General features: G+C 48.1%; 9 protein-coding genes across 9 annotated transcripts; 5 read left to right on the top strand and 4 right to left on the bottom strand.

Annotated features, from left to right (window-relative positions):
• The first annotated feature begins 96 nt into the window (after positions 1–96).
• V8C40DRAFT_9097 (threonine--tRNA ligase MST1) lies at positions 97–1,908 on the top strand. Its single transcript, XM_083223593.1, has one exon. The coding sequence runs from the start codon at positions 114–116 to the stop codon at positions 1,722–1,724; it is 1,611 nt and encodes a 536-aa protein (XP_083079100.1). The 5' UTR covers positions 97–113; the 3' UTR covers positions 1,725–1,908.
• A 274-nt stretch (positions 1,909–2,182) lies between these two features.
• V8C40DRAFT_260440 (uncharacterized protein) lies at positions 2,183–2,598 on the bottom strand (the record flags this gene model as incomplete). Its single annotated transcript, XM_083219144.1, has 2 exons — positions 2,183–2,385; positions 2,466–2,598. 2 exons carry the CDS (start codon positions 2,596–2,598, stop codon positions 2,183–2,185), a joined length of 336 nt encoding a protein of 111 aa, XP_083079099.1.
• Positions 2,599–3,102: 504 nt separating this feature from the next.
• On the bottom strand, positions 3,103–4,902 carry V8C40DRAFT_229907 (nucleotide diphosphatase). The gene is made up of 2 exons (XM_083212586.1): positions 4,213–4,902; positions 3,103–4,149 (listed from the first exon to the last, which is right to left on the bottom strand). The coding sequence occupies exons 1-2, from the start codon at positions 4,408–4,410 to the stop codon at positions 3,523–3,525; spliced, it is 825 nt and encodes a 274-aa protein (XP_083079098.1). The 5' UTR covers positions 4,411–4,902; the 3' UTR covers positions 3,103–3,522.
• A 265-nt stretch (positions 4,903–5,167) lies between these two features.
• On the top strand, positions 5,168–8,643 carry V8C40DRAFT_229903 (Bromodomain-containing protein). The gene is made up of 6 exons (XM_083212585.1): positions 5,168–5,624; positions 5,833–5,927; positions 5,996–6,658; positions 6,720–6,981; positions 7,040–7,511; positions 7,578–8,643. The coding sequence occupies exons 1-6, from the start codon at positions 5,550–5,552 to the stop codon at positions 7,994–7,996; spliced, it is 1,986 nt and encodes a 661-aa protein (XP_083079097.1). The 5' UTR covers positions 5,168–5,549; the 3' UTR covers positions 7,997–8,643.
• Positions 8,644–12,453: 3,810 nt separating this feature from the next.
• On the bottom strand, positions 12,454–13,950 carry V8C40DRAFT_279317 (uncharacterized protein; the record flags this gene model as incomplete). The annotated part of the gene is made up of 2 exons (XM_083221214.1): positions 12,454–13,805; positions 13,866–13,950. The coding sequence occupies 2 exons, from the start codon at positions 13,948–13,950 to the stop codon at positions 12,454–12,456; spliced, it is 1,437 nt and encodes a 478-aa protein (XP_083079096.1).
• Positions 13,951–14,950: 1,000 nt separating this feature from the next.
• V8C40DRAFT_260436 (cytochrome P450) lies at positions 14,951–16,736 on the top strand (the record flags this gene model as incomplete). The annotated part of the gene is made up of 3 exons (XM_083219143.1): positions 14,951–15,080; positions 15,144–15,986; positions 16,048–16,736. 3 exons carry the CDS (start codon positions 14,951–14,953, stop codon positions 16,734–16,736), a joined length of 1,662 nt encoding a protein of 553 aa, XP_083079095.1.
• Positions 16,737–18,675: 1,939 nt separating this feature from the next.
• On the bottom strand, positions 18,676–20,521 carry V8C40DRAFT_229897 (uncharacterized protein). Its single transcript, XM_083212584.1, has 4 exons — positions 20,176–20,521; positions 19,832–20,115; positions 19,622–19,766; positions 18,676–19,559 (listed from the first exon to the last, which is right to left on the bottom strand). The coding sequence occupies exons 1-4, from the start codon at positions 20,385–20,387 to the stop codon at positions 18,950–18,952; spliced, it is 1,251 nt and encodes a 416-aa protein (XP_083079094.1). The 5' UTR covers positions 20,388–20,521; the 3' UTR covers positions 18,676–18,949.
• Positions 20,522–20,757: 236 nt separating this feature from the next.
• On the top strand, positions 20,758–21,974 carry V8C40DRAFT_260434 (DUF3844 domain-containing protein; the record flags this gene model as incomplete). Its single annotated transcript, XM_083219142.1, has 2 exons — positions 20,758–21,297; positions 21,387–21,974. 2 exons carry the CDS (start codon positions 20,758–20,760, stop codon positions 21,972–21,974), a joined length of 1,128 nt encoding a protein of 375 aa, XP_083079093.1.
• Positions 21,975–22,817: 843 nt separating this feature from the next.
• On the top strand, positions 22,818–26,792 carry V8C40DRAFT_229893 (fungal specific transcription factor domain-containing protein). Its single transcript, XM_083212583.1, has 5 exons — positions 22,818–23,402; positions 23,672–23,743; positions 23,963–24,715; positions 24,781–25,067; positions 25,127–26,792. Exons 1-5 carry the CDS (start codon positions 23,248–23,250, stop codon positions 26,110–26,112), a joined length of 2,253 nt encoding a protein of 750 aa, XP_083079092.1. The 5' UTR covers positions 22,818–23,247; the 3' UTR covers positions 26,113–26,792.
• The last annotated feature ends 233 nt before the right edge of the window (positions 26,793–27,025 follow it).

Here is a 27,025-nt window from a genome sequence, read left to right as displayed (position 1 = left end):
GAATCTTGAATGACACCCAAGCAGTACAGCTCGGTGAATCACAGCCGAGAGACATTTACAGGCGCACTTACAGCAAAGACCCTTGGCCTCTTTAGCGCCCAGCCTGCCAAACTATGCCCCATAAAGCAAAAAAGCTCCCGCCACGACAAGGCTCGGCTCGAAATCTCGACCAGCATCCATTTGTCTCGAAGCCTCAACTCCAATTTCGCTCATCCAGCCAGGCCAATTGCGCCAAGGCGATGATCCGCTCGCGCACATCACGGCTTGCCGCCGCTGCCCTCTCCAGGAGGCAGTGGACGTGCCCGGCATGCCTCTCCAAGCGCCAGTACTCCAAGCAGCCCGAGAAGCGCGAACCGCCCGATCATCGGAAGCTGGGCAACCAGCAAGAGCTTTTCATGACCTCCATCTACAGCCCGGGATCGCCTATTTTCTTGCCAAACGGCGCTCGCATATTCAACCGGCTGGTGGACTTTCTGCGGAAGCAGTACGTACGATATGGGTTCCAGGAGGTCATCACGCCGACGATATATAAAAAGTCGCTGTGGGCAAAGTCGGGGCATCTGGAGAATTATGCAGAAGACATGTATGCTGTGACGGGCAACAAGAGGGCTTCGGAATTGGAGGGGGCCACGGGGTGTTGCGGGACGGGTCACGCCAAAAACGAAGCTGCGGTGGAAGAAGAAGACGACTATGGGCTGAAACCCATGAACTGTCCGGGACACTGTCTCATTTTTGCATCCAAGCTGCATAGTTACAGAGACCTGCCGGTCAGATACGCCGACTTCAGTCCCCTCCACCGGAATGAGATCTCGGGCGCCTTGTCAGGACTGACCCGGGTGCGTCGCTTTCACCAAGATGACGGCCACATCTTTTGTAGACCAAGCCAGGTCGAGGGAGAGATTAAGAAGACTCTAGATTTTGTCAAGACGGTATATAGCGTGCTGCGTCTTGGTGTCAGCTACCGCTTGGCGCTGTCCACAAGGCCCAAGGATCATTACATTGGCACGGAAGAGGAGTGGGCGCGCGCAGAAGACAGCCTGAAACGAGCGCTGGACGCTTCAGGTATGGAATGGACAATAAACGAAGGCGATGGCGCCTTTTATGGTCCCAAGATCGATATTGTGCTCAAGGACTCTGAGGGGAAAGAACACCAGACGGCCACGATTCAGCTAGACTTTCAGCTGCCTAAGCGATTCGAGTTGGAGTATCAGGCACCGGCACCAGAGTACGAGGCTCGTGGTGAGACGACCAACGACCCGGAGCTCCTTGCCACCTACGGCCCTGTTCGGCCGGTCATGATTCACCGTGCAGTTTTGGGATCCGTAGAACGGCTGCTGGCACTGTTGATTGAGAACTATGACGGGAAATGGCCCTTTTGGCTGAACCCCAGACAGGCCATCATATTGACAGTCAACACATCAGACCCAGTTGTAGAGTGGGCTGGTGAAGTGTGCAATATTCTCCTTGGCAACAAGAAGCTGCAGGCCGATGGGTTGCCGTCTCTCGAGAGTCTTTCAGGACAAACGGGCCTGGCTGTAGACATGGACACGACGGCGAGACCACTGGGGACCAAGATTCGGGAGGCACACGAGAGAGGCTATGGCCTTGTCTTGGTGGTGGGCGAACAAGATGCCAAGAATCAACAGGTTAGCCTGGGAAAGGAAAGGTTGAGTCCGCTTGAAACGCGCGATAGAATGGTTCGCATGGTAGATACATTTGAATGAACAACTCTCTCATCTATTATTCCCATCCAACCACGCCATAGATTAGCCTGTATCCTTTTATTATTTCTTCCCCGTCCCTCGTTGGTTTTGGGTATCACAAGCCCGTTTCCAATCTTCAAATAAATAATCGAACTGAAAGATATATGTTGATACTTTTATGATTCGTCGAGACAGCATAAACTGCACATGCAGTCTGCAACGTGGATGATGTAGTCTCACCATGCGCTGCTTCGCCTACCACCACGACTACTTCTCTCTTCAGCGGTCATGGGGAGATTATGCTGGCTTCATGATGGCTTTGCGGCCGCGTCTCGCTCGATCCTTGACTCTCACCCAAAGTTGGGGCAACGCAAACATTGGGAAGCCATTCACCGACCGAGCCCTTGCCTTGACAATGGTGAAACCCTTTTAATCGTGTTAATTTCCGCCATAGACACTGCTCAACTTCAACAGAAGACTCACTTTTTATACTTGGGATCAACGCTGCCGCCTGCCTGCTCGATACGCTCAATCAAGGCCTGCCTCTGCACAATCTGGTCGCGCATGTAGTCCACGGTGCGTTTCAGAACCAGTCCCTCGGAGCGACCTTGTCCTTCCAAACCAGGTACAAGTTCAGTGAGCCGATCGAAGCCCTCGCGAATGGCCTGACGACGCTTTTGTTCTATGGGGGGAGCGCGACGTTAGTCTTTTATTGGCATCTCGCACGTGAGAAGAACCGCTTCCTCTCTCTCTCTCACTTACCTGATGCAATGTGGTTCTGCTTCTTCTCCTCCTCTGTAAGTCGCGGCTTGTCGTCTGCGTTTACAGCTGCTCCCGAGGGCGTGGCCTTGCTGGCGTCGCCAGAGCCGGAGGTTTGGCTTGGTGAGGATGACATTTTGCGCGGGTCATGTGTGATGCGATAAGCATATGTGAATGAATGCCAGCGATGACGGAACCGCAGCTTGAGAATTAATCGATGCGAATGAAGCACGACATATAAAAAACAAAGAAGAAGAAAAAAGAGATGTAGCACGGCGGCTTCAAATCGATTCGCCGCTTGGGGCCTTTATTCTATCGACGTGTGGTACGATTTCCCCGTCGAGTTGCGTTTTGAAATGTCATTGTTGAGATGAGGGATCACATGCGCGGCGCGTGCAATTAAAATTGGAAAAAAAGCCACCACGCCTGTTACAGCGCTAGGATTTGGAGCAAGGATCTTGCCCCAGATTCTCGGGGCCGAAGTGCCGGTCCCTGCGTCTAGCTTCCCCCAAAAGTGCCCTCTTTTCGATTCCATTTCCATGTTGTTTTGCTTCTCCGTGGCGGTAGATCCAAGTAATTTCAATTCTATATAAGCAACGAGTTATTGAGTCACTTTTGATAAAAAAAATCTTTTGTAACTCGGGAATTGTTTTCCTCTTGTCGTTTCATAACTTGCCGTCTCCCCCTCGACGAGCTGCGCCCCATGCCAAGCACATGCAATTGTACGACCCTGAGACTCCCGATCCCGTACCCTGACGCCAATCACATGCTAAACAGTTGTTGCTCCTTCTCCGACAAGGAATACCAATGTAGACTCGAAAATTAACCTCCTCTTCTGTATCCAGCTCTCGTTGCAATTGGGGCACACTGATTGAGTTCTCGCCAATTTTGTGGTACATCGTCATTGTCTGATGCCCGTGTAGCTCTATCAACGCTACAGATAGACTCCTTTTGTATCAAACTGGGGCTTTTGTCACACAAAGTACAAGTATGTGATGTTTATGGTTCATCCGAGCAATGCCTGGAGCCATCTCAATCTCATATCAAACCTCTAAACTCATCATTCTGAAGCTGAACCCTCTTCATCATAGTCATCCCGGTCCTGCTGGAAGATGACCTTTTCCGCTAATGTCAACGTCTTCTTAACAGGCAGTCCAATTACATTGTCAACACTCCCTTCAATCTTTTCCACCAATAGCATTCCCGCAATGCCTTGGATTCCGTATCCACCCGCCTTGTCAACACCCTCCCGGGTTTTGACATAGGCCTCAATGACGTCGTCCGGTAGCCCGTTACCCTCTTCCCAAAAGTAGACCTTGGTCTCCTCGGTGTGGCTTTGGATGTCGTAGCCCGGAGCTCTTGCGTCTTCTCGGGGGGCTAGTACAGAGACCGAAGTCAACACTCTGTGCATGCGTGTATCGCGCAGGTGCTTGAGCATTCGTATGTGCTCTGCTTCACTCCGAGGCTTCTCAAGAATGCGCCCATCACGAGTAACAATAATGGTATCCGCGGCAATGACTAGAGCAGGATCAGGGATAGAAGCAAGGTGCGTCTCCAAAGTAGTGGTGTAAACGTCAAGACACTTGTTACGAGCGGTAGTCGAGACGTATTCCCAGGGGCCGTACGCCTTCTTGTCAAGGTCCTCAGGCTTGAGTGACGGAGTAATCTCCAAATTGGCGAGGCCCATCTAATTTCTGGTGTTACTTTAACCTTGTACTACCGTGTCATTTCCATTCTCATGGAGCCATACCTGCTGCAGAAGCTGTTTCCTCCGCGGGGAGGCAGATGCTAGAATTACTCTATTTGAATTGAGGTGCTTGATAATGGGGAGATCCAGGGGCTGCAGCGGCCTGCGCATAGATCCGGCTCTGGGACGCCCGGCTGGAGGCGCCGCTTGCCCTGAAGCAGCATCTGAGGGAGCATCGCCCGGAGCTGCGGCGGCTGACATGGCGAGAGGAATTGAGAGATGGAGGATTGAGGAGATGAGATGAGATGGTCGGCTGTACACAGACTGCTATGGAAGATTGAGGCAGCAAGGCGGTATAGCTTTTAAGGAGCCCAAGTCGTCATTGATGGTGGGGTTCTGCAGTTTGACCCCACCGTGCATTGATTGACGGTTTATTTGTCTGTGTGATGAGATGAGATGCAAGCAAGCGGAAGAAGGATTGAAGAATTGCTCGTCTGTAATGTAGGAGATAAAGCGTGTTGCCGGCATGCCAATTCAAGCCTTGATTGCATTATATAATCGGGCTGGAGTAGACTTTTTGGCGTCTGGTTTGTTCAAGACTTGATGTTTTAGTACCAATTGGTACCTGTATCGACTGGTGAGCCAGGCTTTCGTGGAGCTGTGACACGGAAACTGCCTAGAGCCCGAAACCAGTTGATCATAGCAGCTGCTGGTCCCTTATTCTATTTATATACAGAACAAGTAACCCATACTTCATATCAATGCCTGAAGCTAGATTGGCTCTATTCAAATGAAAATAATTATCATTGTAAAGTGACAAAGGCATAATACAATTGCTTTTATTGTTCATTCAACAGTGTAACACAATGTATGTCGAGCACAGCTGACAGCCGCAGCTGAAGGCCAAATTCTTTGCCTTAGGCTGCCGCCTCATGGCCCAATCGGGCCTAGTGCCAGCCGCGGTACCTGGCAACTTGTATTGTTCAAGGTACCGTTCGTCGCACTCAACTCCCTGTTCCCGCGCCCTGAAGGGAAAAAGCCAAACCCTTCGGACTAACGACTCAGCATCCATCGCATCTGCGTCTCGTATCCGCGAACAGCGCAAACAAGCGTCGATATTCTTATTCTTAGCAGTCAGCCAGGCATCTCCAGAAGCGCGGTAAATATCACAGCATTGAAGCCACCGCCGCTCCGTAGCAAAGCAGCAATAGCGCGCGCCGCCGCCCACTGAAAAAAAAAAGCATCCATCAACACGCGTCATTCCACGCTGGCGATAGTCGTCGCCAGGCCGTGGTTTGCGACACGGGACTCAAGAAGCCATTGAGCCCCCACGACTGCGCAGGAGGTCCCTCGCGGCGGACGGGAATGAACCTGCGGTAACGCTCACCATCCAGACTAAGATGGAGGCCAAGCGAAAGGCGAATGGAGGAGCAGCGGATGCGGAGGACCGCCAGGCGAAGCGGCGCAGAGTAGCTGTGAGTAACGGCCCAGCTTGATTCTATCCTCGAGACTCTACCCTCTATCTTTTTTTCTCGACGGATTGTTTTTTTTTTACCATGCGGCAAAGGAGCTGCATGCGCCTGCATTGTTCGATTGCGTGCATTCTACACGCCCTGCTGAAGCTCTCTTACACACTTGCATATCGCAGATCATCTCCGCGCTAACACCACCATCTCCGTACAGCAAGGTTTCGATCTTTCCAAGGGCGAGTCTCGCGAATCAACCACTGCGCACGGATTGGTGTTCCTCGAGCAGATCCGTCGGACAGCTGATAAAAGGTACGCTGCTGCTGCTTCTGGTTTTTGTTTCCCGTCACAATGAGTCCCCGCTAACCGTAACTCGAAAGTGGTCGTCTCGTCGCAACATACTTTGAGACGCTCGTTCCACGACAAAGCAACCCCGACTACTACAAAAAGACGCGATTGCCGATTTCCCTCGAAACTATCGAACAAAAGCTTATCGATGGCGAATTCAAGAGCCTCGCAGAGCTGGAGAGCTACTTCAAAAGGATGATTGCCAACGCAAAAGACTATTATTCTAGAGGATCGCAAGTTTTTGATGATGCTGAGCGTGTTCGCAAAGCACTGAGTAACTACATGACCAAAACGAACCCTGCATACAGCAACCGCTCTTACCAAGCTGTGCCTACCCCGCTGCCGCCGGAAAATGGCGATGAAGAGGAAGGGAATGATGAAGAGGAGGAAGAAGAAGAGGGGGAAGAAGATGCCGAGGGCGAGGATGCCGAAGCTGACGAAGATGCTGAGGGAGAAGACGAAGATGCCGAAGGCGAGGAGGAGCCTGAAGAAGATGAAGAGCCCAGATCGAGACGGAAAGCCATTATACTCAAGCGAAGCCGTACCCGCAGGAGTTCGAATAACGAAAGCTCTCGAGCTCGATCGCCGCCAAGTCGTCCCGATCACCAATACGAAAATGTACCATACAAGGGTCTTACATTTCAACAAGCTCAGGAAAAAATCGTCGAAGAACTTTTGCGACACCAGGAACCAGAGTGCGTGAAACCAACCCAACCAGGCTGAGCCTGAGATTTTACTGACGTGAACTATTTCCAGATATGACGATGCCTATTTTGAGCCCTTCATCAATCTTCCTCCTCGAGCTTTGAGAGATTACTACAAGGTCATTACCGATCCTCTGTCCATCAAGAAACTGCAGAAGATGGTCAAAGGCGTGCAAGGACGAAATGACGCGACAGGAGTTAGCGAGTTCAAGAGCTGGAGTGCTTTTGAAGAGAAAACAAAGCTCCTCTGGACCAATGCGTATTTCTACAACGAAGAAGGCAGCGATATCTATGTTCTGGCACAAGAGCTCGAGGTGAGTTGCGTATGATTTCATAATTCAAATGCTTCACACATCTTACAATGCGATTTAGAAATTTTTCTACGGCCAGCTCAAAAAGGCACAAGCAGCTGTCTCGGAGCCATCACAGCCGAAGATTAAACTCAAGGTCGGGCAAGGATCCGAAACCCCTGGTTCGTCCAAGAAGATTACCATCCACGTTGGCGGGCGTGACAGCTCCGTAGCATCGCCAGCACCTCAGGTAGCCCCATCCTCAGAGACCAATGGCAATGTCAACGGTGCCGGCCAGCTCTCGGCCAACCTCGAGGCTCCTCGCAGCGTCTCGGCGTCTGCGCCGTCGCCAACGCCCTCATCCCAGGTAGGGTTGGGGCTGAAGGTGGAAGATGGCATTCGGGCATCCCCGGCAGTTGGTAGCATGCCAGCCGGTGCACCAGGACAACCTGCCGTGCGGCCTCCTATTCCCACGATTACATCTCTGCCATTCCAGACGAACCCGCTCGTTAATGGATATGCGGATCAGAGGAGATTCCGCCCTGCCAGCAAAGGTATGCGCGAAGTTCTTGATGATGTCGAAGCCGCTGTTTGATAGGGCTTGCTAACTCTGGATATAGGAATTGACAGTGCGCTGATTGAACAATTGCGGATCCAAACACATCCTAGTATTCCAAATGAGCGCCCTACGCTGCTCACCATCTTACCCAACGCAAAGGAGATGCAACAGTCGGCAACCATCAACCTGCCGCCAACGCAGACTCGCATCTGGATCGTCGTGACGCTGCCAACGTTTCTGCAAGACCGTCAGTATAGCCTCTGGACTCTGGTGGACAAGCAGCCTTGGAAACAGTTGATGCAACCGATCCCCAACCAGACGCATCATGAGCGAGCTTTTGATGTTATGCTGCATCCTGGGCTCAATGTCATTGAAACTCATCTCATTGCCGCGATTCCCCGACATGAGCGAGAGCCTGGCGGACCAGAAGTGGAATTGGAAGTCTTTACAGTACTGATTAACGTGTCACGCCCATATTAGACGCAGTAAATCTTGGTCAGCGGGCATCGTTCTAGAAAAGGCTTGATTGTCCGCTTCTGCTTCAAGTTCTTTGGGGAATTATTCGGACGAACTCGGTACCCCCCTTGCAACAAAGAGGGATCAAAATGGGAGGAGGTAGATGCGGGATTCCGCACACGCTCCGCAATGACTGGTAAGGAATCGGAAGAGTTGGCTGGTTGCAGTAGGAGTTATCAGGTAGCGACTCGACAAAATCGGGACTTTGGGTGGAGCCCCTGACTGGGTCTGAATCTATTTTCTTTTACTAGTATTTCTTTTTTTTTTTCCCTTGTCTTTTTCTATTTATTTTTTTTTAATCATCTCGGCCGAGCGCAGACATGGACCGGGATTCAAGACCGTATTGCCGCTTGCCGCGTCATGAGCCGTCGGGACAAGGCGTGGGATTGTACCGTCCACTTGGAACATGTGGGATGCTATGCTCGTTCTGTTCTTCGTATACTCGTATCCCAGTTTCGTGTTAGTTTGGGTAGCACAATTTTGGTGTTGCTGGGCAAGCAAGATAGGCATAATGCCGTGCCTGTCCTAGGATTTCGGGCAGCGAGAGCCGGTAGGTACCTACTATATTCTTAGCGGAGAAGATGAGAACATGATGTTATTGATGCTTTTTCCTCATTCCGTGTCAGACAGGGCTGAGACCCTGAAAATGACTGTTCATGTACACAGATTCGTCTTCCAACCCCTGCTTTTGTGTGCCCAAACTAAAGAATAATATTTATTATTAATCACCCATTGCAATATTCATTTTCTATTATCATCGTTGGAACGCGCTAGCAGTTAGACACACAGACACTGGTCACTTTTTAGGAGATTGTGACACGGAAAATTTTGAGCCTTCCATAGGTGCAAAATATGGCAGCCTAGATGCTTAGTACAATCACACAGGCCCATGTAAGTTGCCAAGTTAGCCAGAAAACACTTCCCCTGCTGCTAAGCCCTGCAGATAGCCGCTCGGGACTCCGTGTGGATTGCCACTCTGTCTGTATACTAGTACATAGTAGCTGAGGCCTCTTTTCGGCCATTCGTATCTTGGTTTTCGGCTATAAGGGGGATAAAGCATCGGGGATACCAGACAAAACAGGCGCAGTTAAACGCGACGCGTGTAAAGCACCTAAGTAGGTGGGAAGAATGGCCAGTTATTTGTTTATTTTAATTTATTTTAGTTTTGAATTAATCGATAAAATGGATAAAATGGAATTTCTGAGCTTTTTATAATGTATATGTAATGATTACTTTTGTTGAAAGTAGGGTTATCCACTCATGCGACTTCGTATTTTGCAGGTGAACCGAGTCATGTTGGACCCCTGTGGTGTCCTATTCTTGGCATATTTTGCTGATTATCAGGCGGATATGGTTAACGGATAGTTTTGAATACGGATTAATCAGGTTGGGTGGTCGTGGGGGATAGAAGGGGTAGTTGGCAAGTGTATTCGAAGACTTGAAGGAATGGGTAGTTTCGGCGATGACAATTTGATTAGTGAAGCAGCAAAGAGTATGTAATCGGACTAAATCATCTGCATGTTCAACAGCAACACAGCTGAATGTGTAAGTCCATCTACGCAAAGAAGCAAGAAAGAGAACCATGTCTGCCTACCACCGGACCGGCGATTTACACACGAGTTGTTTAGCGTAATTCTATGGTCTCGATCGGTGTTCAAGCGGCTCCCATGATGACATGGGTCTTATGAGCCATTGTTGCTCTCATACCCGCGAGAAGATCTGTAGCTACAATCACCTTTTTCCGTATATCCTCGTGAGACGGAAATACAAGACACTTTTCCTGGAGCGGCAGGAGCGGTAAGAAGCGGAAAGTGGACACTGATCAATTAACTTAAGACTGCAGCACGCCCTATGTCTAGCTTTAAAGTGTCCGATCAGATAGTGTGTGGCGACTATTGGTGGATATAAATGCGTCTGCCTAGCCGCTAGAGGTCGAGAATGTATATGAGACTCCGGTGGCTTAGAGAGGTCGTATGAGTTGACGAGATAAGTTAGATTGCCGAGGCTTTCAATCTCATTATTGATAGCTTGCTACTATTGACCGCCTCCCCCCTTTCTTTCACTTTCACCGGATACTGGATATAAGTGTTTGCATAATGTAGTGTCTTAGAAGTCATACAAGACTCTTTGTAGCTCGCTCAGATTATCTTCGCAATTCAAAGTTTAGGCACTTGATAAGATGTATATACATGTGATTGAGATTATTTCATCATATCAACTTCTCTAAACATCTGACTTTCCGAGGAGTTAGTTGTTTGGATAGACGATAGTGTTTGGTAGTGTGTACTAGGCTAGTCTCAAGACATGGATAAGGAGACATATGGATAAAGATAGTTTATCCTTTTCTATTTCTTTTTGGTCATTTTCTTTTCTTTAATTCCTTTTATTTGTCTTTTTATTTTATTTATTTCTTCATCATTTTATTGATAGTTTCAGGGGGGATGGATGGTGCGCCATGTAACAGCGTAAACGCATTCATGTCATAGGTCGCTTCGTAAACAGACGCATATTGACTGTAGATCTGGACTCAAGGGCTTACTTGATTATAGCTAAGCACTAGTGTAAGCACGCTTGATCCTTATGGCCGGTTCAGTTGGTCGGCTAGTGATGGTATCTACCGTAGACTGGGCCGGAAGCGAGTTCCTGATTTAGGAAACACTATATAAGCGAGTCCATGTACGCACACCCAAGTTAGTTGTATGTAATAAATAGTGATTAACATGTGACATGCACTCTCTTCCATACTTGCATAAAACTAGTTCATTCATACGCCTTTCGATAATCTAAGAGACATATATCGCTTCGGGAAGGTGTATAAAATAAAATAAAAGGCACACGTTTAATCAACGTATTGGTATATCTCTCTTTTTTGGCGACACAGAGCAAATAGTTCTCGCAGTTTCTCAAGACTCAAACTTTATACCAAGCTTATTCACAACACCCTGGCAACTCTGCGTCCTGAAAATCGTAGAATAGTGGACCAGTCGCCAAGAATTACTAGAAACTGCAAATGTTACTCCGTAATTCAAACTATAATCTTACTGGCTTGTAAAAAAACTACTGCGACGTTTTGTACAAGTCCGCTTATCAATCAATGTGGTCGGATGAAAAGGGAAATTCTTGTCATCAGCCTGATAAATTAAAGCCGAGCTCGTATTATAGCTCTTCTCAATCGGGACTGCAGTGGAGCTCCTGTTGGATGATTCAGATGCAGGTAAATGCTTACGTTATGTTATTTAAATATCAGCTGAGTCGCCTAATTCACTTCCTGTTGTTGAACTACACTGGCATATAATAACTGGTGCTTTATGATAAAATAGATCGGTAAGTATTGAGGTAATGGCATGAAGCGCACATTAGTAATATCGCTTGGTCAGACATCTTAAGTCAGAAACAAAGTCTGGTGCAATATTTGTCATTGGTCCCATAGTGAGTAATCGTGGTTCCTCAGAGATGCCGCTGTTGACATTAAATTGGTCGTGGACTTAAGGATATTTCATTATAGCTCTTACTCCAAAAATCTTCTAACTAATCATGTTCAACTACACCAACAATCCAGAACAGACATTCCAAATCTGAGAGTTATATGAGCTGGCTTAAGTCAGCTCGCATATACATGGTTCATGAATATGTAGATTTGTTTAGTCAACCCCTGCCAATAACCTGTATTTCTACGGCGCCACGTACTATTCGCTGTATATGCAGGGAAAGCATCGGATTTTCAGAGCACTCTTTGAATGAATTCTATGTACAAGCTAAGTTCTCAAGAATAATAGGCATTGGATTACATTTCCGCCTTTGATACTGCACAACTTGCTAACCGCGAGATACCGATATGGAGGACGTGTATCGAATATGGCCCAATTTGTGAAATAATCAGGATAACTAGAGTGATTAATAGACCAATTTTAAGTCAATTACCACTAGAGATCAAACGAAGAAATTTACAAGCAAGAGACAATTAGGGCCTTGGAATTAGACGTCGAATGTATTAGGGTAGCCTATATTTGTTCCAAGCTTCTCCTTTGCCAACTATGGACCCTGCGCTGATCATTCAGTGCGCTTATGTGCCGGCAGCCGTAAAACCTCGGAATGTAACGATGCCTGTCAAAGGGGTGTCCGATTCAGATCTGATGTTCCCTTTTGGAAACATAAGCCAAGGTTAACATTTGTACATGATTTCACATTTACTAATCAAAAATCTTGTCCAATAGGTCACGCATACACTCTTATGAGTTATGCCATCTAATCTATTCGTTCTACCTGAATGAAGTGTGTATCATTTCCATTCGTAAATGAGATGACCAATGCTGAACGGACCTTAATTTGTCAATAGGATAGAGGAATCTAATCTACAAAAGAAACCCAGGTTTATAAGAAAGTTTCTAGCAATACCGAGATCAAAGATACAGAGAGCTTTCTTAGAAGACAAAGATTTCGTCACTCATCTTTGCACTTGCGCCAGGTTGCTTGTACCCTAAGCTCACCAGCGACTTCTTGGCCGCGGTAACCATTCCAGGTGGTCCACAGATCATAACTTTGCTTCCCTCCTCGCTCGAGGAAGGAAACATCTCAGCCATCATGTCCTTCGTCACATAGCCAGATCCAAATTTCCACTCAGAAGAATGGTTCTCAAGTACATAGTATACTTTGAAGATTTTTGGGTACCGCCTAGCAAAAGTATCTAGCTCCTCTCTGAGAAGGATATCCTGCTCTGTTCGGTTGGCGTAAATGAGACTGATCTCCGTGGTATCACGGTCGCTTTCGCATATGGCCCGGATAATCTGGAACATAGGCGTGATCCCGGTGCCACCAGCTACCATGCCTATCTTCTTACATAGTTGCCGAGAGTACCGCATAGCTCCCTTGGGACCCCTGAAACGAACCTCATCACCAATGTTTAGGTTGGCCAGGTAGCCATTTGTCATTTTCCCGTCGGGATAGACCTTGATAAGGAGCTCCAGGATGCCCTTGTCGGCGTTATTCGACGTCGGAGTATAGGATCGTGTTACAGTTTCCCCGTCAATAACTGCAGTAATGGCAACATGCTGACCTGTTGGCAAACCAAGTATGGGATGCGAAGAGGGCAAGGTGAATGTCAGACGGTATACGTTTGGCGACACCAGCTCTTTTTTAGCTAGTGGAATCGCAGATGCAGCTGCTTCCGAGTCTAGCCATCCCCTTTGCTGTAGAAGATTGAACTCAGGGGCCTTTGGCACCTTGAAATGGTAGGGGTATTTTGGCGAGTCTAGAGAAACGACGATCTGGAGCAGTCTACGGGCAATCAAGGTATGGACTGATGCCAGGACACCGGCTCCAACTAGCAATCCCATTAAAAAGCCAGGCTTTGAAGAGGAGGAAGAAACAACAGTGGAAGAAGAGACAGCCCACTTAGGCGTAAATGTGATTAGGTTCTTGCCAAGCGAAGAGGCTTTAGACATTATATCACGATCCACGCCGGACGTAGTAAGACCGTAGTACAAGGCAGCGGTACCAAGTGATACTATGGTGTACTTGGCGGTGTCAGACATGCTCTTCTCTGTAGATGGCGAAGTGTTGCTTTTCGGAGGCGTTGATGGTTTGGCGAGTGCTATTCTCGCTTTCCTTTTCTTGTATCCTTTGAGTTTGCCTATTCGTAGTGGTACCATTAGGTCGAATGCATCGTCTGAGTGGCCGGCATTGTCGAAAGCCTCGCTAGCGTTGGTGCCAGCTGCCTCTATCAGCACGTCCACACCACCAGGGTGGCTCTGGATATACTTGGTCACATCATAGACTATGGGAGAATGTTAGCTTGCTCCTATAGAGACCAAGGAGAGTCCTTGGTCCGTCTCACCTTCTCCATGAATAACCATCCACGCATCTCCTGCACTGTTGTGCAGCTCGATTTCTTTATGGGAGTATTCTGTAGCCTCTGCCATAATGATATATAGACCTCCCACGGAAAAAACGCAAGATGAAGAAAGGGCGACGTTGATACGTTGCTAGAATGGGTGGTGGCTTCTTTTTAAACCGCTAGATAGAAGTGCTGGATTATACCGACCAGTACCCCTAATTACAGAAGTTTATAGACGTATGTTATATTGAAAGTTGGTAAAGTCATCATTCTCTGACTGGCATTGGCATGGCCTAAATCACCCCCATGTGGCTTTTTTCTTTGTTTAGAGCATTGCCGCAAAATATCACGCAACATTCTCCATTCACCCTGATTTTACTATGTTACAGAGAAACCAGACACCGAAAATCTTGGAACACACCCATTTACACAACCTTAAAACCGACCCGACTCTTTTGAAGCCGATTCATTTACAAATTCCTCGGAACAATTTCTCTGTCCGACTCGAAGTGTGTGGGGGATCAGTAATCAGGCGCCATCGAAGCCACTGCCGTTATATCGACCTTTTTAGCGGCGGTTCAGGCCGCTAAATATGTCCGAGATTCGATGTGAGTTTTATTTCCCAAAAGGGGTCGTGCCAGGGTCTTGAGGGCCTTATACATTACATACTCCTACCTATCTGGAGGTGGCCGAAACCGAGGTCAGTTCATCAGTAATTATAAATTATACGATTCCCTGTAGGGCGCACAAATCTTGGCTGCAAAACCCGAGGTATAACATGTTTCGGATAATCTTCTAGGAGGTGATCTCATTCCGAGGACATGATGCTGTAAATCGGCTGCCGACTTAGAGTTACCCGAACGATGATTATTTCCCCCGCCATCAGGAGGCTCCGCGGAGGATGATTCGCAACCTGTGGCGAGAGATGAAATAATTAAACAAGAAATAAAGCAACCACTTAAGAACAAAGTTCCCTCCAATCTTTGGATAACATCGAAAGAATTTCACTGGTTGAGTTTATAGACCGTCTTGTTCGGGGCCTTTTAACAGTTTGGCATATACTAGCAAAGTTACCTGTTCTCACAATGTCTACTCTTTTTCATCTCTTGGGAGAGCAGCCATCTACTGCGATAGAGTTCGAAGTCTCTGCATCATTGGATTTTGATGACTTGCAAGATCTTGTTGCTTCACATTTTGCCATCGTGGAACCTCGTGGTAAGTGCTTAATCCTGAGAGAAAAGATACAGCATAATTTACTGATACAGCTTGTGACTTAAGGTGTTGGATTTGTGTCTGATGATCAATTCCTTACATCAGTAGCAGATGTACTTGCTGCTGATGGACCCATTGCAATCTCTATCGACGGCGGCGCAGTGCGCGAGATTCCTGGACCCAAAGGGCTTCCGTATCTTGGCAATTTTACTCAGATATATCCTGACCATCTTGGTAATCATCAAAGGCTGTTCGAAACATATGGCAAGCTTTTTGCGGTCACCACCTTCGGTACTACGTGGAATTACACAAACGACCCCAATCTGACAAACATCTTCTTTACCGAGAGCGAGTTCTTCACCAAGGGTGTCATTGATGGGCACCCTCTACACGCCTTCAACTTGGGAGATGCTGGCATCTTCTTCGGCAGTACAGACACTGACAGCTGGCGTGCAAATCACAAGTTCTTCCCTCCAGCCTTGGGCCCCAAGGCTGTGAAGCACTACGCACCGAAACTGCAGGATACAATTGAGGACGCGTTTTCCGTCTTCGATCAACTAGACAAAGATAGCGAAGCTTGGAATGTATTCCCATATATGCTGAAATTAACATCTCAAGCCATTGTCAAGCTCGTCTTGGGTATGCAAGTTCGTCATTTTGCATCACCGGATACGCCACTTGATGAGATAGTGTCCATGATCATTGAAATCTTGATGCTGGCCAGGAAAGTGAATCGCTATGGCTCTTGGTACGGCAGTCTGCCTTTTGGGGACCCTCAGAAACTCCGCAATGTTACTAAGATGATTCGCGAGCGGTTGGATAAGAAAATGGAGGAAGTTGAGAATGCCAAAGTGGGTGCAAAAGAACTTGAACTGCAAGACGCCGCTTTAGAAGTAGACAACTTGATCGGTATGCAACTACTTACTATGCTTTTTAAAGATATTGATATGCTAACCAGGCTTGACACCAGATTTTGCTGTTCGAGCACGAGACAGTAAAGGAAACAGGTTGAGTAAAGATCATGCATCTCTAGGTGTAACTGTCATCGCCGGCGCTGGCTTTTCGACCACAGCAGCGCTGCTCTCTTGGTTGATATATGGCCTAGTCTTTTATGAAGGAATGCAAGATCGCATCCTCCAGGAGCTCATCGACAATGATTGGAACGAAGATACAGTCGCTACACCAGAGCTAACCCACAACCTCAAGTTTTTGGATAAGTACATCAAGGAAACACAGCGGCGACACAATGGATCGTTCCAACCGGGCCGTACAGCCAAGACTGACCTGATTCTACCCGGAGGATACAAGATGAAAAAGGACTCCCTCGTCATCTTGGCTCTACACCACCTCCACACAAACTCGAAGCAATGGGACAGCCCTCTACGCTTCGATCCCGACCGCTGGGACACTGATGAAGTCAAAAATCGCCCAGCAGGATCGTTTCAGCCTTTTGGCTCGGGAGCTCGTGGCTGCATTGGCTTCAACTTGGCATTGGAGGAAGTCAAGATATTCCTACCCAAATTGGTATACCGCTACAAGTTCACGCTGGCCAAAATGGACGAAGCCGTTCAGTACGATCCAAACCAGGTAGTCATCAAGCCAGACAATCTGTACGTTCGTGCGGAGAGAAGAGTTCGATGGCCAGCGAAGTCCGAATAAGCTATATGCTTATTATGGCTGACGCCACCTTTTTGATGGTCAGCAAGATGTGGGCCATGGTTCTTGTATCCTTTCTTTGTTTTGATCAGCTAAGAATGTCAACATGTCAATGAAATGGGAATTGAAGTAAAACAAGAAGTCTTTCGTTATCAACCTGACAGAGACTTCAACTATTCGCTTGCTGTGAAACTGAAAACATGTTACCTAGACGTACTGTATCCCCCAACTCCGTAAATGGGGGTCAAGGCAAGGTTAGGGATTTACATGTGGTCTCTTGCAAGGCTCTCGTCGCATGGCTTGCTGACACTACTATCCCTGTTGCAGGTCGCCGACCTTGGGGGTCTTCGCTAAGTATCAGCACTAATGCGCACATCAACTCCTGATCTGATAGCCCGATAGCGCAGGGGGGCTTCCAATGCTGTGCCGCTGCTATGCCGCAAACGTCGTGTTCCAGAATCCGCATTTCCAAGGCGTCTTAATAATAAACCGCCGTACTACTCTTTTGGTCTTCCCTGCGGACACGGATGAATATTCGGGGAGATCCTTTCCACTCTTCACGGAGCCGTGCTGTATTTGGCAATACCCGCCGTAGCGCAGATACAGCGGTAGTAAAGCTAGGTAACTTCAACTATTACATTTTTCAGTAATGTCTCGACTTGCGTCACATTGGGTAAATGCTTCGTAATCCAAGAAGAACATGTTGCTCCCCTGTAGTAATATTGCTATTATTGGAATGATTAGCTCGGCTATTGGCATGCTTGTTATTCTGACTGCATTGGTATTAAGGAGACACCAACTATAGAACCAGTGAAGACTTTCCGAGCTTTGACAATAGATAGTGACAAATTATCGACAAAACCGCCGAAACCGCATCGTCATTTGATCTTATGAATTAACTGCAGACATATTGCGAGACGATACCTAAAGATGTCATGATTATTTGCTAAATGATAGTAATCGAGTTTCTTAATGAAATAGCGCCGCTTAAGGTGACACTAGTTGTACTTCGACTTAGAGGCATTGAAGTCGCACAAGTTAGCAGTTTCCTTACGAATCAACAACTTGTTGACTTTGCTCATTACGGTAGCGCAATATGAGCTGTCAACTTATGATCATCTTCCCATGCTCGCTAGGCAACTCTCTTTCTTTTCTTTTTACATATTGTCCTTTTTTAGTTCTTTTTCTTTTTCTTCTTTTGGTCAGACTTTTTGTTTCACCTACTGAGCCACTTACCAAGACTACAACCAACCACACAGGATTGATTCAATCTTACAACTTCCCGATCAAGTTACGGTGGATAAAGATCAAAACTCTTTTGAACATCCGGAACACCAAGCCTTGATGCGGAATTCCGCGGACGACTCAGGCTTAAACCCGGAGGTTCTAGGCATGACTCGCCCTGACATTAGTGGCACGTACAATATAAGCCTGGTGACACATGAGTCCGTGGTTAATTTGTCTGGATCGGGGCAGTGCGGGTAGTTTTCCGCTCCATGTCAAGTCTAGCACTTAAAAAAAGGCGCAAAGACACACGAGAATAGTACTATATCTAGGCATTGAGCTAGGTACCGTAGTCTAGGATGATGCTCAATATGCAGTAAGGCGTCGGATGACAACTTCCGCAACTCTATTTTTTCGTCTGACAGATAATACTTCGGAAGTGGTACTCTTTCCTGTTGCAATTAGCAATTATATATTTATTTTAGTTGTTTATCTATTTATTATTTATTGTTTTATTCGGAATGTCTTTCGGAAACTCCGAACACTTAATCCCTAACTCCCCGTAAATCACCCTGTATCTCGACCCTTCCCATGGGTTGATGCTTATTATGAGCTTCCCCAACTCCCCGGATGCCCTATTATTAATGTATTACAATGTGACGCATTTGCTACGCATATAGACCAAACATCAAATACGAGCACAATTAGTGAGAAGAGAGCCATCTAAAATTAGAACTTTGTACTTGCCATTGTTACATGTAATGTCCCATGTTGTACGAGCACGTTCTCTCTAGCATCTGATCTAGGGGTGGTATCGTATTAAAAAAAAAAGAAAGAACCCAAAAAGGAGGCAAAAGCCTCAGCGCCGATCCATGCCATGCCATGCCATACCGTAATGCTGCTGCGTGGTCCATATTGTACATCCATATAAAGCCGTACCAAAAGACAAAAAAATAGACAAATGCCGTGTGCTCGTATCAACATCCACCAAACTAGCCCCCACCAGCTGGTCTTTGCTTTAATTGTATGAGATGCTTCAAGCCAGTCTGGACGCCCATGTACTTTCTTTGTTTAGGGTCATACCACCCCAGGACGTATACAGCCATGACGGCAGACTTTCCCTGCAACTCTACTAGTCCATCAACTCTGATGCAGCCCCTGCTTGGTGGCTGCTTCGCAGGTTGCCAGTTCTTCGTGAATGTAACGGTAGCGGCCTGAAGAGCTGCCTGAATCCGAGGATCAACTTGGCTTACACCACTGAATGGGGTGCCGGGTATTTCGCTGATCCCGGTGTGGACCGGAAAGTTGGACTTATCCGGCTGCCCTGGAACCTTGACCGTCTGTTTGCCAGTTGTCCCGAGTTCTCCCTGCTCTTTGATACGATTCAGAATGGCGGCCTGCCATGTTGCCTCAGGTGGAGGTGGCGTGTTAAATCCCAATACTTTACCAATATCTTGGGCGGTCTGCCTGGCCAATGAATTAAGAAATGCCCATACCGATAATGCTACTGCTTTTGGGTATATGGCCGTGTTGACGTGGTTGGCAGCCAGCGAGTCCATCGGCCGATCGCCCCAGAATATGCCATCATCATCAATAATGATGCTGTAAAACATAAGCATTAGTATGTACATGTCGAAGCAAACGCTGGTGACTTCATGTCTTACCCAGAAACATAGTGTTTTGGTGGCGGTGCGGGGGGATAAATGATATCCAGCCATAGCTTTTTGAGTTTGATATCCCGGCCACCGAGTAACTGAACATAGGCGGGATTTCGTTCCACGCCTCGCCGTATCAGCTCCGCCAGGCCCACTATGAAGATAGCCAATTAGTGATTATGCAGCTTCAAAGGCCTTTCCCTGCGCCTAGGTACTTACTCTTGATGTCTTTCTGCAACTGCTGGTCTTTATTAACAGCTATGAAGGTTGCCCACTCGGGATCGGAGCCCTTGTACGGCGGTTGTCTGACCTCCTTTGTCGTAAATGGGAACGGGAGGAACAGAATCGGCTCGTCTTCATCCGCCATATCCTCCATCTCTTTCTTTTCTCTCTCTGACAAAGCCTCCCATTCGTGATCTGCCCAGTCTAATAGCGGGTCAAAGACGACGGTTGCAAATATCTGCCAGCAGGCATATACGGCTATGGTTGTAAAAACGGCTCGGCTGTGATTTGATATTAGTCTCTGGGAAAATCGCGCCGGCTCAGCGGTGGCAACTGCTTACTTTATGCGACGTCGGAAGGAACCTGGCTTGGGCGGAACAACGGGCTTCGCAAAATAAACCGGAAGCCCCTCCGCCGCTGGTCTATTTCGCCATGGTAGAAAGGATATCTGTCGGCTAACGGAAGGGATGCGATGGGCGGGGAGATGTGATGAGGCTTTCGATATAAGGTTTGCGTGTCGCTGTCGCGAAACGACCGCTGCGCGCCGCAGCATCCCGGCTGTTTGGTGGATTATGTGCGCTTGCAAACGGCAAAAGATCAAAAAAATACAATCAAGGAAGAAGAGAAAGCCTCTGTCAAAAGAGCAAGCGCATGGTGTATTTGAAGCTATTGCGATGGATAATGAAGTTCTACAGAGATGATAAGGCAATCGGATTACACATTTGTCGCATGTGGTTACGCAGGGGTCTGACCGGAACATTGTACCGCCACCACCGACGCGCCAACCACATCCAGCTAGCATGCACCTGAGGCGTCACCTACGTACTTCATATTCTCGGTGCAACTTGTTGATGCCGAGCCCTTTTTGCGCGCCTTCATCATCCACGACAGCTTCGATAGCTTCGACAAAGACGAAAATCATCATGAAGCTCTCGCTGGGGATTGCCGCAGCACTTGTGAGCTGCGCTGCAGCATCGCAGCCCGCCGCCGACGTTTACGTTCTACCGAATCGCGAATCCGCATCGCCGCCGTCCATCCCCAGCAGCGTTGCTCGACTCATCTTGCTGAAGCTGGCGGATTCCGGTTCCTTTTCCTTGGTCCGCGATATTCCTGACGACGTCGATGTCGAAGAGGTGGTTTCGTTGATGAATCGATATGGAGGCGTCACTACTCCATTGTTTGATGAGCTCGCCCAGGAGCCTAAGCAGTTGTTCATTGCGCTCCAGGGCTTGACGGACGAGCAGATGAAAGAGACCAGAGCGAAATTACAGCGACAGCCCTCATTCACTATCCCCGATGTGCCTCATATCGACCGTCTGGAATGGGCGACGGGCTTTGAACCGCCTCCGTCCCAGCTTGTAAAAGGAAAAGGGATCAGCTGCTCTTATGATGAAATGACCAACCCAGTCGAGTCCCGGTGCTGGAAGGGAAAGAGTTTACTGGCTAGTTTTGATATCCAAAAGGTACGCATTGAAAGTATTGGATGAATTGTTGTATATGGTGGATGGGATGAAGAAAATAACCCGAACTAACGCCGCATCTTTCTTTATAGAACCCCGAACGCTTGGACGACGTGATCGACAGCTTCCCACGGCTGACCTCGCTTGGTGAGATTGGCGAAGTGCAAACAACTTTCCTGTTCTTCACTGGCGTTGGTAAATTGTCGAGCCAGGCCCAAGCACTTCACAAGCGCCAGGCGGAGCGGGTGATTTCCCACTTTCATAAGACCGCGGCCGCGGCGGAACCAACTTCCCCGGCGCAAAACACCCTCCGAGCCCCCGCAGGAGCTATTCCCGCCTGCTTCGACTCCCTGGACAGCTGCGTCTCCAAGACCGGCAATTGCTCACACCAGGGAGAGTGCTTGAACAAGTACGCATCTGCAGATGCCGGTGCCAGCGGCCGCGCCCCTGTCTGCTTTGCATGCCACTGCCTTAGCACTAGGACCGAAGAAAACGGACCTCTTACCCATTGGGCGGGGCCTACGTGCGCCAAGAAAGACATTAGCGTCCCATTCTGGCTCTTTGCTGGCTTCACTTTGCTTATGCTTGGAACTATCTCCTTGTCCGTCACTATGCTCTACAACGTTGGAGACGAAAAGCTCCCAGGTGTCATTGGGGCTGGAGTTTCCAAGTCTAAATAAGCGGGCCAATAGGAGGTTGGAACGCGGTTTCTTTCTATGGCTTACATTGATTTGTTTCTTTCTTTTGTGACCAGTGGATAAGTAATGAGGCGTGGATGTCATGAGATAATGGCCTAGACAGAGGCTGAGTTTGGCATGCAGGAGTCGAGGAGCACCTATCGATGAGCAGCTCTACCATGTAACCATTGGAGCCTCATGTACCATACAGATGTATTCAATAGCGTTTGTTTTGCTTTTCCGTTACTTTAGCTTCCTAGAAGAGAAAGGTCCAGCCACAGGGCTGAGTCTTTGGTTCTGAAACTAAGAGCATATCCGTCTTCCGTGTCGATCTTTGTAATGGTGGTAAGAAGTTGTAACAGTGAGACGTGACGTGTTGCTGGTTGATGACAAGACAAACAACCAACTCATGCGTCGATGCTATTTACAGTTCAGTTGACTCATGCTTGACTAAGCTCTTGTGCTCTACTCTACATGTTGCTGGATCATTCCCGCGGGTTGAGCTCAAGCACGCGGAATAAGCATACCCTTAGCACGCAAAGTCCGCAATAATAAGGTTAATTGGAGACAGCTCAGAAACGGAACTGGCAAGTGGTACAATAGTAATCGGCCGAGACGGATTATGCTGTATTCCCTGTTTAGGACTAGCTGGCCCATGACGCGCTAAGCATGTCGCAAGTGGGCGATGTACTGCCCAGTGAGGACTAGCCCGCTCCTCCCAGCTGAACGGTCCATACTGATACACGTAAGTTCGATGTCCATGCGTCGGGTGGGGCAGCAGCAGCTGGGCAGGCATCAAAACAGCAAGGAGCGATCCAGGAGCTCTCAAGCGGCATGAGCGAGAACCTCGTCGGATACTTGGCCTCCGGACTAGGCTGGCCGCCTCAGGCTATTTGATGTCTCCCATTGCCTACTCTGGCTGCGCATCTCGCCCGTTTTTTCATGCCTTTACGCATCGGGATTTTCCGCGTCTTGACCAGGATATTCTCCGGAGCTGCGAGGCGTGCCAGATTGGCCAATCATCCCGCCTGAGACCCGACAAGCGCCCCGCTGAGGGAAGTCCGGACTTTTGCGAAAAGGCCGTCCCAAGCAGCTGTGCTTTGAGGCGTTGAGTCTTCGAGGGTCGTTTCTGAGAATGGTCTCTGGCATCCTTTAAAATCGAAAGCCCGCCGGACTTCATTCTACTTCCGTCTCGCAAAAAAGACCTGGCCGACCATGTACCCTCTTTTTGATTGCTTGCATAACCTAGGGCGGGCATAACGAGAGCAAGCAAACAATGGATGCTGAACCCTCGGCAACTACCACTAACAGCTCCAGGGCCGAGAGGCCAAAGCTGCCCACGGCAAAATGGGGAGCCGCCTGCGCTCCCTGTGCTACCGCAAAGGCGAAGTGTATACGATCAAACGAAGCTCCGGGAGCTAAATGTGACAGGTGAGCTAACGAGGGACAAGAGCTAAAAGTCCTGAGACCCTTTTTATTTTATTTATTTATTCGCTTTTTTGCGTCTTCTCATTGGGCTTAACACGGGGGAAATGACATCGGATGGAGAGTGGGATGGGGCAGTCACCAGTATCAACCGTTTCTATCCTCATTTTGCGTTTCTGTTTTTTCATTGTTCCGTAATGAACGGCTAAATCGCCCTTTCTGTACCTTTATTGAGTGCCAACTAACAAGTCCATTGCTGTTGTCACGACTTATAGATGTGAGAGGCTCCTGAAAGAGTGTTCCAACCAGATCCATCGACCTCGAAAGAAGAGGCAGGCCAAACCTTCGTAAGTCCGAAAGTTCCGTTTCCCTCTCTTTATATGCAATATCCCAGCTGCGACTCTATTCGTTATACGCCGTCCCGGAGATGTATTAGCTCGGCTCCCGGCCCCTGATGCAACAACTCCGTTTGAACGGGAATTCGGTGTTTCGATGGCGCTAGCAGCTTTAATCGTGGAGAATTCTGGAATTCCCTTTGAATCTCCGATCTAACAAACCCTGGGTAGTCGAACGGCGCAGATCGAAGAGCGGTTGAATGGCCTTGTCAGTCTTCTCAAGGCATCCGGAGAGCTATCTGGAGCTCAGAGTGACCCACACTCACAAGACGACATCGAAGACCCGGGAACAGAAGGCTCTTCTGACCGCCCGTCCCCGTTCTCAAGCCCGTCCAGCGCTATCCCTAGCATATCTAACCAAGCCAATACTTGGATTATCGACCCATCGTACAACTCCTTTACACCGAAATCATGCATTTGCCATCCGGATACCATGGAGGCACCTCCGCCCCCAGAGCCAGACGAGGTGCTTCTTGACTTTTATCGAAAGAATCTTCAACCTGTCCACCCCTTTGTCATAATCCCACCAGGTGTCTCGGCAGCCGTCTTGGCGGCAAGACGGCCATTTCTAATGGCAGCTATTCGGATGGTTAGCTCGTTTCGAAGTATCAGGTCGATGAGGGCGCAGATGTATCATTTGATGAAACACCTTGCGGATCACCTGCTTATCCGCTCGGAAAAGTCTCTGGATCTGCTATTAGGAATCATAGTCATGTTGGGATATCAGCAATACCACTGTTGTCTCCACGGGCAACTAAGCAACTTGATAACCTTGGCCGGGAGTTTGATTGGTGACATGGGCTTGGGTAAACCACCGGGCGTGCATGAACGAACCCGGTTAATGGTCGTCCGTCCACCAGAAATACATGGCCGAAGTAATGAAGAGAGGCGAGCTTTTGCCGGGGCGTGGTATTGGGCATCAGTGTTAGTCATTTCCTTGCTACCTCAGCCAATTGCTATAACTTGTTTACTTACTATTCATCCTGCAGGATATCCATGAATTTTCAAAGAGTTGAACCTATGAGATACAACGGATACCTCCAAGACTGCATGCGGCACCTCGAAGAACACCCAGAATATGAAAGCGACATCTCTCTTGTCTATCTTATCAAGATACAAAGGTTGACGGAACGAATATCTGAACTCAACTCTAGAGACAGAGCCTCAGAAGAAGTTTCTTCTGTTCCTTCGGCTCCTGTGTCAGCTTACGTCTTGGCATTTCAAAACGAGCTCAACCAAATTCGGGACTCAATGCCTAAACATTTGAAAGAAGACAGTGAGTACTTTTATGTATACTATGTGTCATAATATCTATCTGACTAACATCTGCCATAGAAACTTTTCAGCTTTTCCTAGATAGCGCCAGGCTTCGTTTATACGAGCCTCCGGTTGTCGATAAGAACCTGATCCGCTCCCTGTCCAAATCTCTTTCTTCTGTATCCATGGCTACGGATTCACCGCTCGATAAGATATATCAGTCAAGCGCCGCTCTCACGGCGTGGTTTAATTCTTGGCTCTCCCTTCCTATCTCTACATACTACTTTCAAACCACCGCAGTGGGCTCGCACCTTGTTTACGCTCTCGTCATGTTAGCCCGATGGGCAAGGTTGGCGACTCCCAGAGCAATGTACGAGGGCAAAACCACTATGCCAGACGACCCGAGTGCGAATAATCCCAACGTTGCCCTGTATAATTCCGATATGGGAAACTCACAGTGTGACCCGAACATGACGCCAGACAAATGCGGAATGCCACGGGGACAACGTGTAACGGCACGCCCTGATCTGGACGACCCTGACCTGGCAGCTGCTGTGGCTGTACTGCGGACACAGCTACAGACACAACCTGGACTGATGATTAATATTCCTGAAATTCTTTCCGCGATATCCGGCCGCTTCGAGCATGCCAATGCAACTTTCCAATTATGCTCGGCGGACACCGAAAGAGTAAACAAGAATGTCTGGATGATGACTGCGCTAAAAGTCCGAATTACGAGAGCGAAATTAGAAAAGTGGGCAGAGCTGGTATCTGAAGGGTCAGAAAACATGCATCTCGACAATCGCTCAGAACCGGACCAGAGAATGGCTGATTGGCAAGCGGCAATGCATATTCCACAAACCGAATGCGCCGGACTGGACGATATGGGACTATTCGCGGATGATGGGGTGCAAGAGCCGCAGATGGAGAACAATTGGGGAAATATGGCGCACACATCATGGACTACCGATCTATTATCTGGTTTCGACCCAAGCGGATGGTTCGATGGATATGTGGATTGGAATTCAGTACCGATGACTGCCGCGCCCCCTGTGGAGAGATGAGCTTTTCTCCTATCTCTTCCCCGCGATTATAGAGAGTTTCAGACGACGTTCCTCCAGCCCCTCTCAGGATATGACGTGCCATGAGTAAATGTCAGACACATTTAACTTGTGATGAAGTCGCAAATGTCAATAATAGCAGGGCTGAAATTGGCATCAGATGGCTACACCCGCACAAATACATACCGGATCTTTGACCAACGCCGATCTTCTCTCTACAGCACGAGCAGCAGTCTCAGATATTATGCGATTTGAGCGGAGGATATGCGGTGGCTTTTTAACACGGCGCTTCCTACTGAGCGATTGTTTGGATATTTTCTAGAACTGGATCTAATGGCGAATCTGATGCAGATTAATCGATTTGACTACTTTGTGTCTCTCACTCAAGTAGCACTTGCGTCAGGCTACAGTATTTCCACAATTTTGAGAGCGTGGTCTGAAGTCGAGACTCAGCCATGAAAGATGGCCACGCTTATAATGGAACAATGGAGTAATATTGAATTAACTGAGCTTGATTATTCCCCATTGATGCTTGGGTATTGGCGTGGCAATGGCATGGTAGACATCATAGGAGTAATGGCGGTATAAATAAACGGAAAAAATACCCGTGTGGCAATTTAAAATATATGGGTGCTCTTTTTAATCTAGATTGAATACAGAAGGCCTTTTTCTTTCTTTCTTGATCCTTCTTGGCTGAAAGCTACGCTGCGAATGAGCGGCCATAGTCCGCGTAATACTAACATAGCCAGACATTGAATGTTTAGTAATATGTCTTTGTCGCAGAATCGCTACTTCCAGGGCATAAAAGAGACAAACGAATTGAAGAATTATCAAAATCGGGAGACATCAGATGTTCAATTGGATCCCGTGCGTAAAGTCGAAATGGAACAAATCGTGTGTTGGAGAATGCGGGGTC

This window comes from Trichoderma camerunense, assembly GCF_050948025.1.
Source record: "Trichoderma camerunense strain CBS 138272 chromosome Unknown V8C40scaffold_1, whole genome shotgun sequence".
Taxonomy (NCBI): Eukaryota; Fungi; Ascomycota; class Sordariomycetes; order Hypocreales; family Hypocreaceae; genus Trichoderma; species Trichoderma camerunense.
The sequence above is the reverse complement of the archived record's forward strand: the minus strand, read 5'-3'. Positions and strand labels throughout refer to the sequence as shown.

Excerpts from the sequence above, each read along its gene's own strand:
- V8C40DRAFT_9097 (XM_083223593.1), top strand. The coding sequence starts at position 114 with ATGCCCCATAAAGCAAAAAAGCTCCCGCCACGACAAGGCTCGGCTCGA.
- V8C40DRAFT_229907 (XM_083212586.1), bottom strand. The coding sequence starts at position 4,410 with ATGTCAGCCGCCGCAGCTCCGGGCGATGCTCCCTCAGATGCTGCTTCA. Across the intron at positions 4,150-4,212 it reads GGAAACAGCTTCTGCAGCAG|ATGGGCCTCGCCAATTTGGA; the intron begins GTATGGCTCCAT and ends ACCAGAAATTAG.
- V8C40DRAFT_229903 (XM_083212585.1), top strand. The coding sequence starts at position 5,550 with ATGGAGGCCAAGCGAAAGGCGAATGGAGGAGCAGCGGATGCGGAGGAC. Across the intron at positions 5,928-5,995 it reads CGTCGGACAGCTGATAAAAG|TGGTCGTCTCGTCGCAACAT; the intron begins GTACGCTGCTGC and ends GTAACTCGAAAG. Across the intron at positions 6,659-6,719 it reads TTGCGACACCAGGAACCAGA|ATATGACGATGCCTATTTTG; the intron begins GTGCGTGAAACC and ends AACTATTTCCAG.
- V8C40DRAFT_229897 (XM_083212584.1), bottom strand. The coding sequence starts at position 20,387 with ATGCTGCGGCGCGCAGCGGTCGTTTCGCGACAGCGACACGCAAACCTT. Across the intron at positions 20,116-20,175 it reads TCCTTCCGACGTCGCATAAA|CCGAGCCGTTTTTACAACCA; the intron begins GTAAGCAGTTGC and ends ATCAAATCACAG. Across the intron at positions 19,560-19,621 it reads CCAAAACACTATGTTTCTGG|CATCATTATTGATGATGATG; the intron begins GTAAGACATGAA and ends TATGTTTTACAG.
- V8C40DRAFT_229893 (XM_083212583.1), top strand. The coding sequence starts at position 23,248 with ATGGATGCTGAACCCTCGGCAACTACCACTAACAGCTCCAGGGCCGAG. Across the intron at positions 23,744-23,962 it reads AAGAGGCAGGCCAAACCTTC|TCGAACGGCGCAGATCGAAG; the intron begins GTAAGTCCGAAA and ends AACCCTGGGTAG. Across the intron at positions 24,716-24,780 it reads GCGTGGTATTGGGCATCAGT|GATATCCATGAATTTTCAAA; the intron begins GTTAGTCATTTC and ends TTCATCCTGCAG.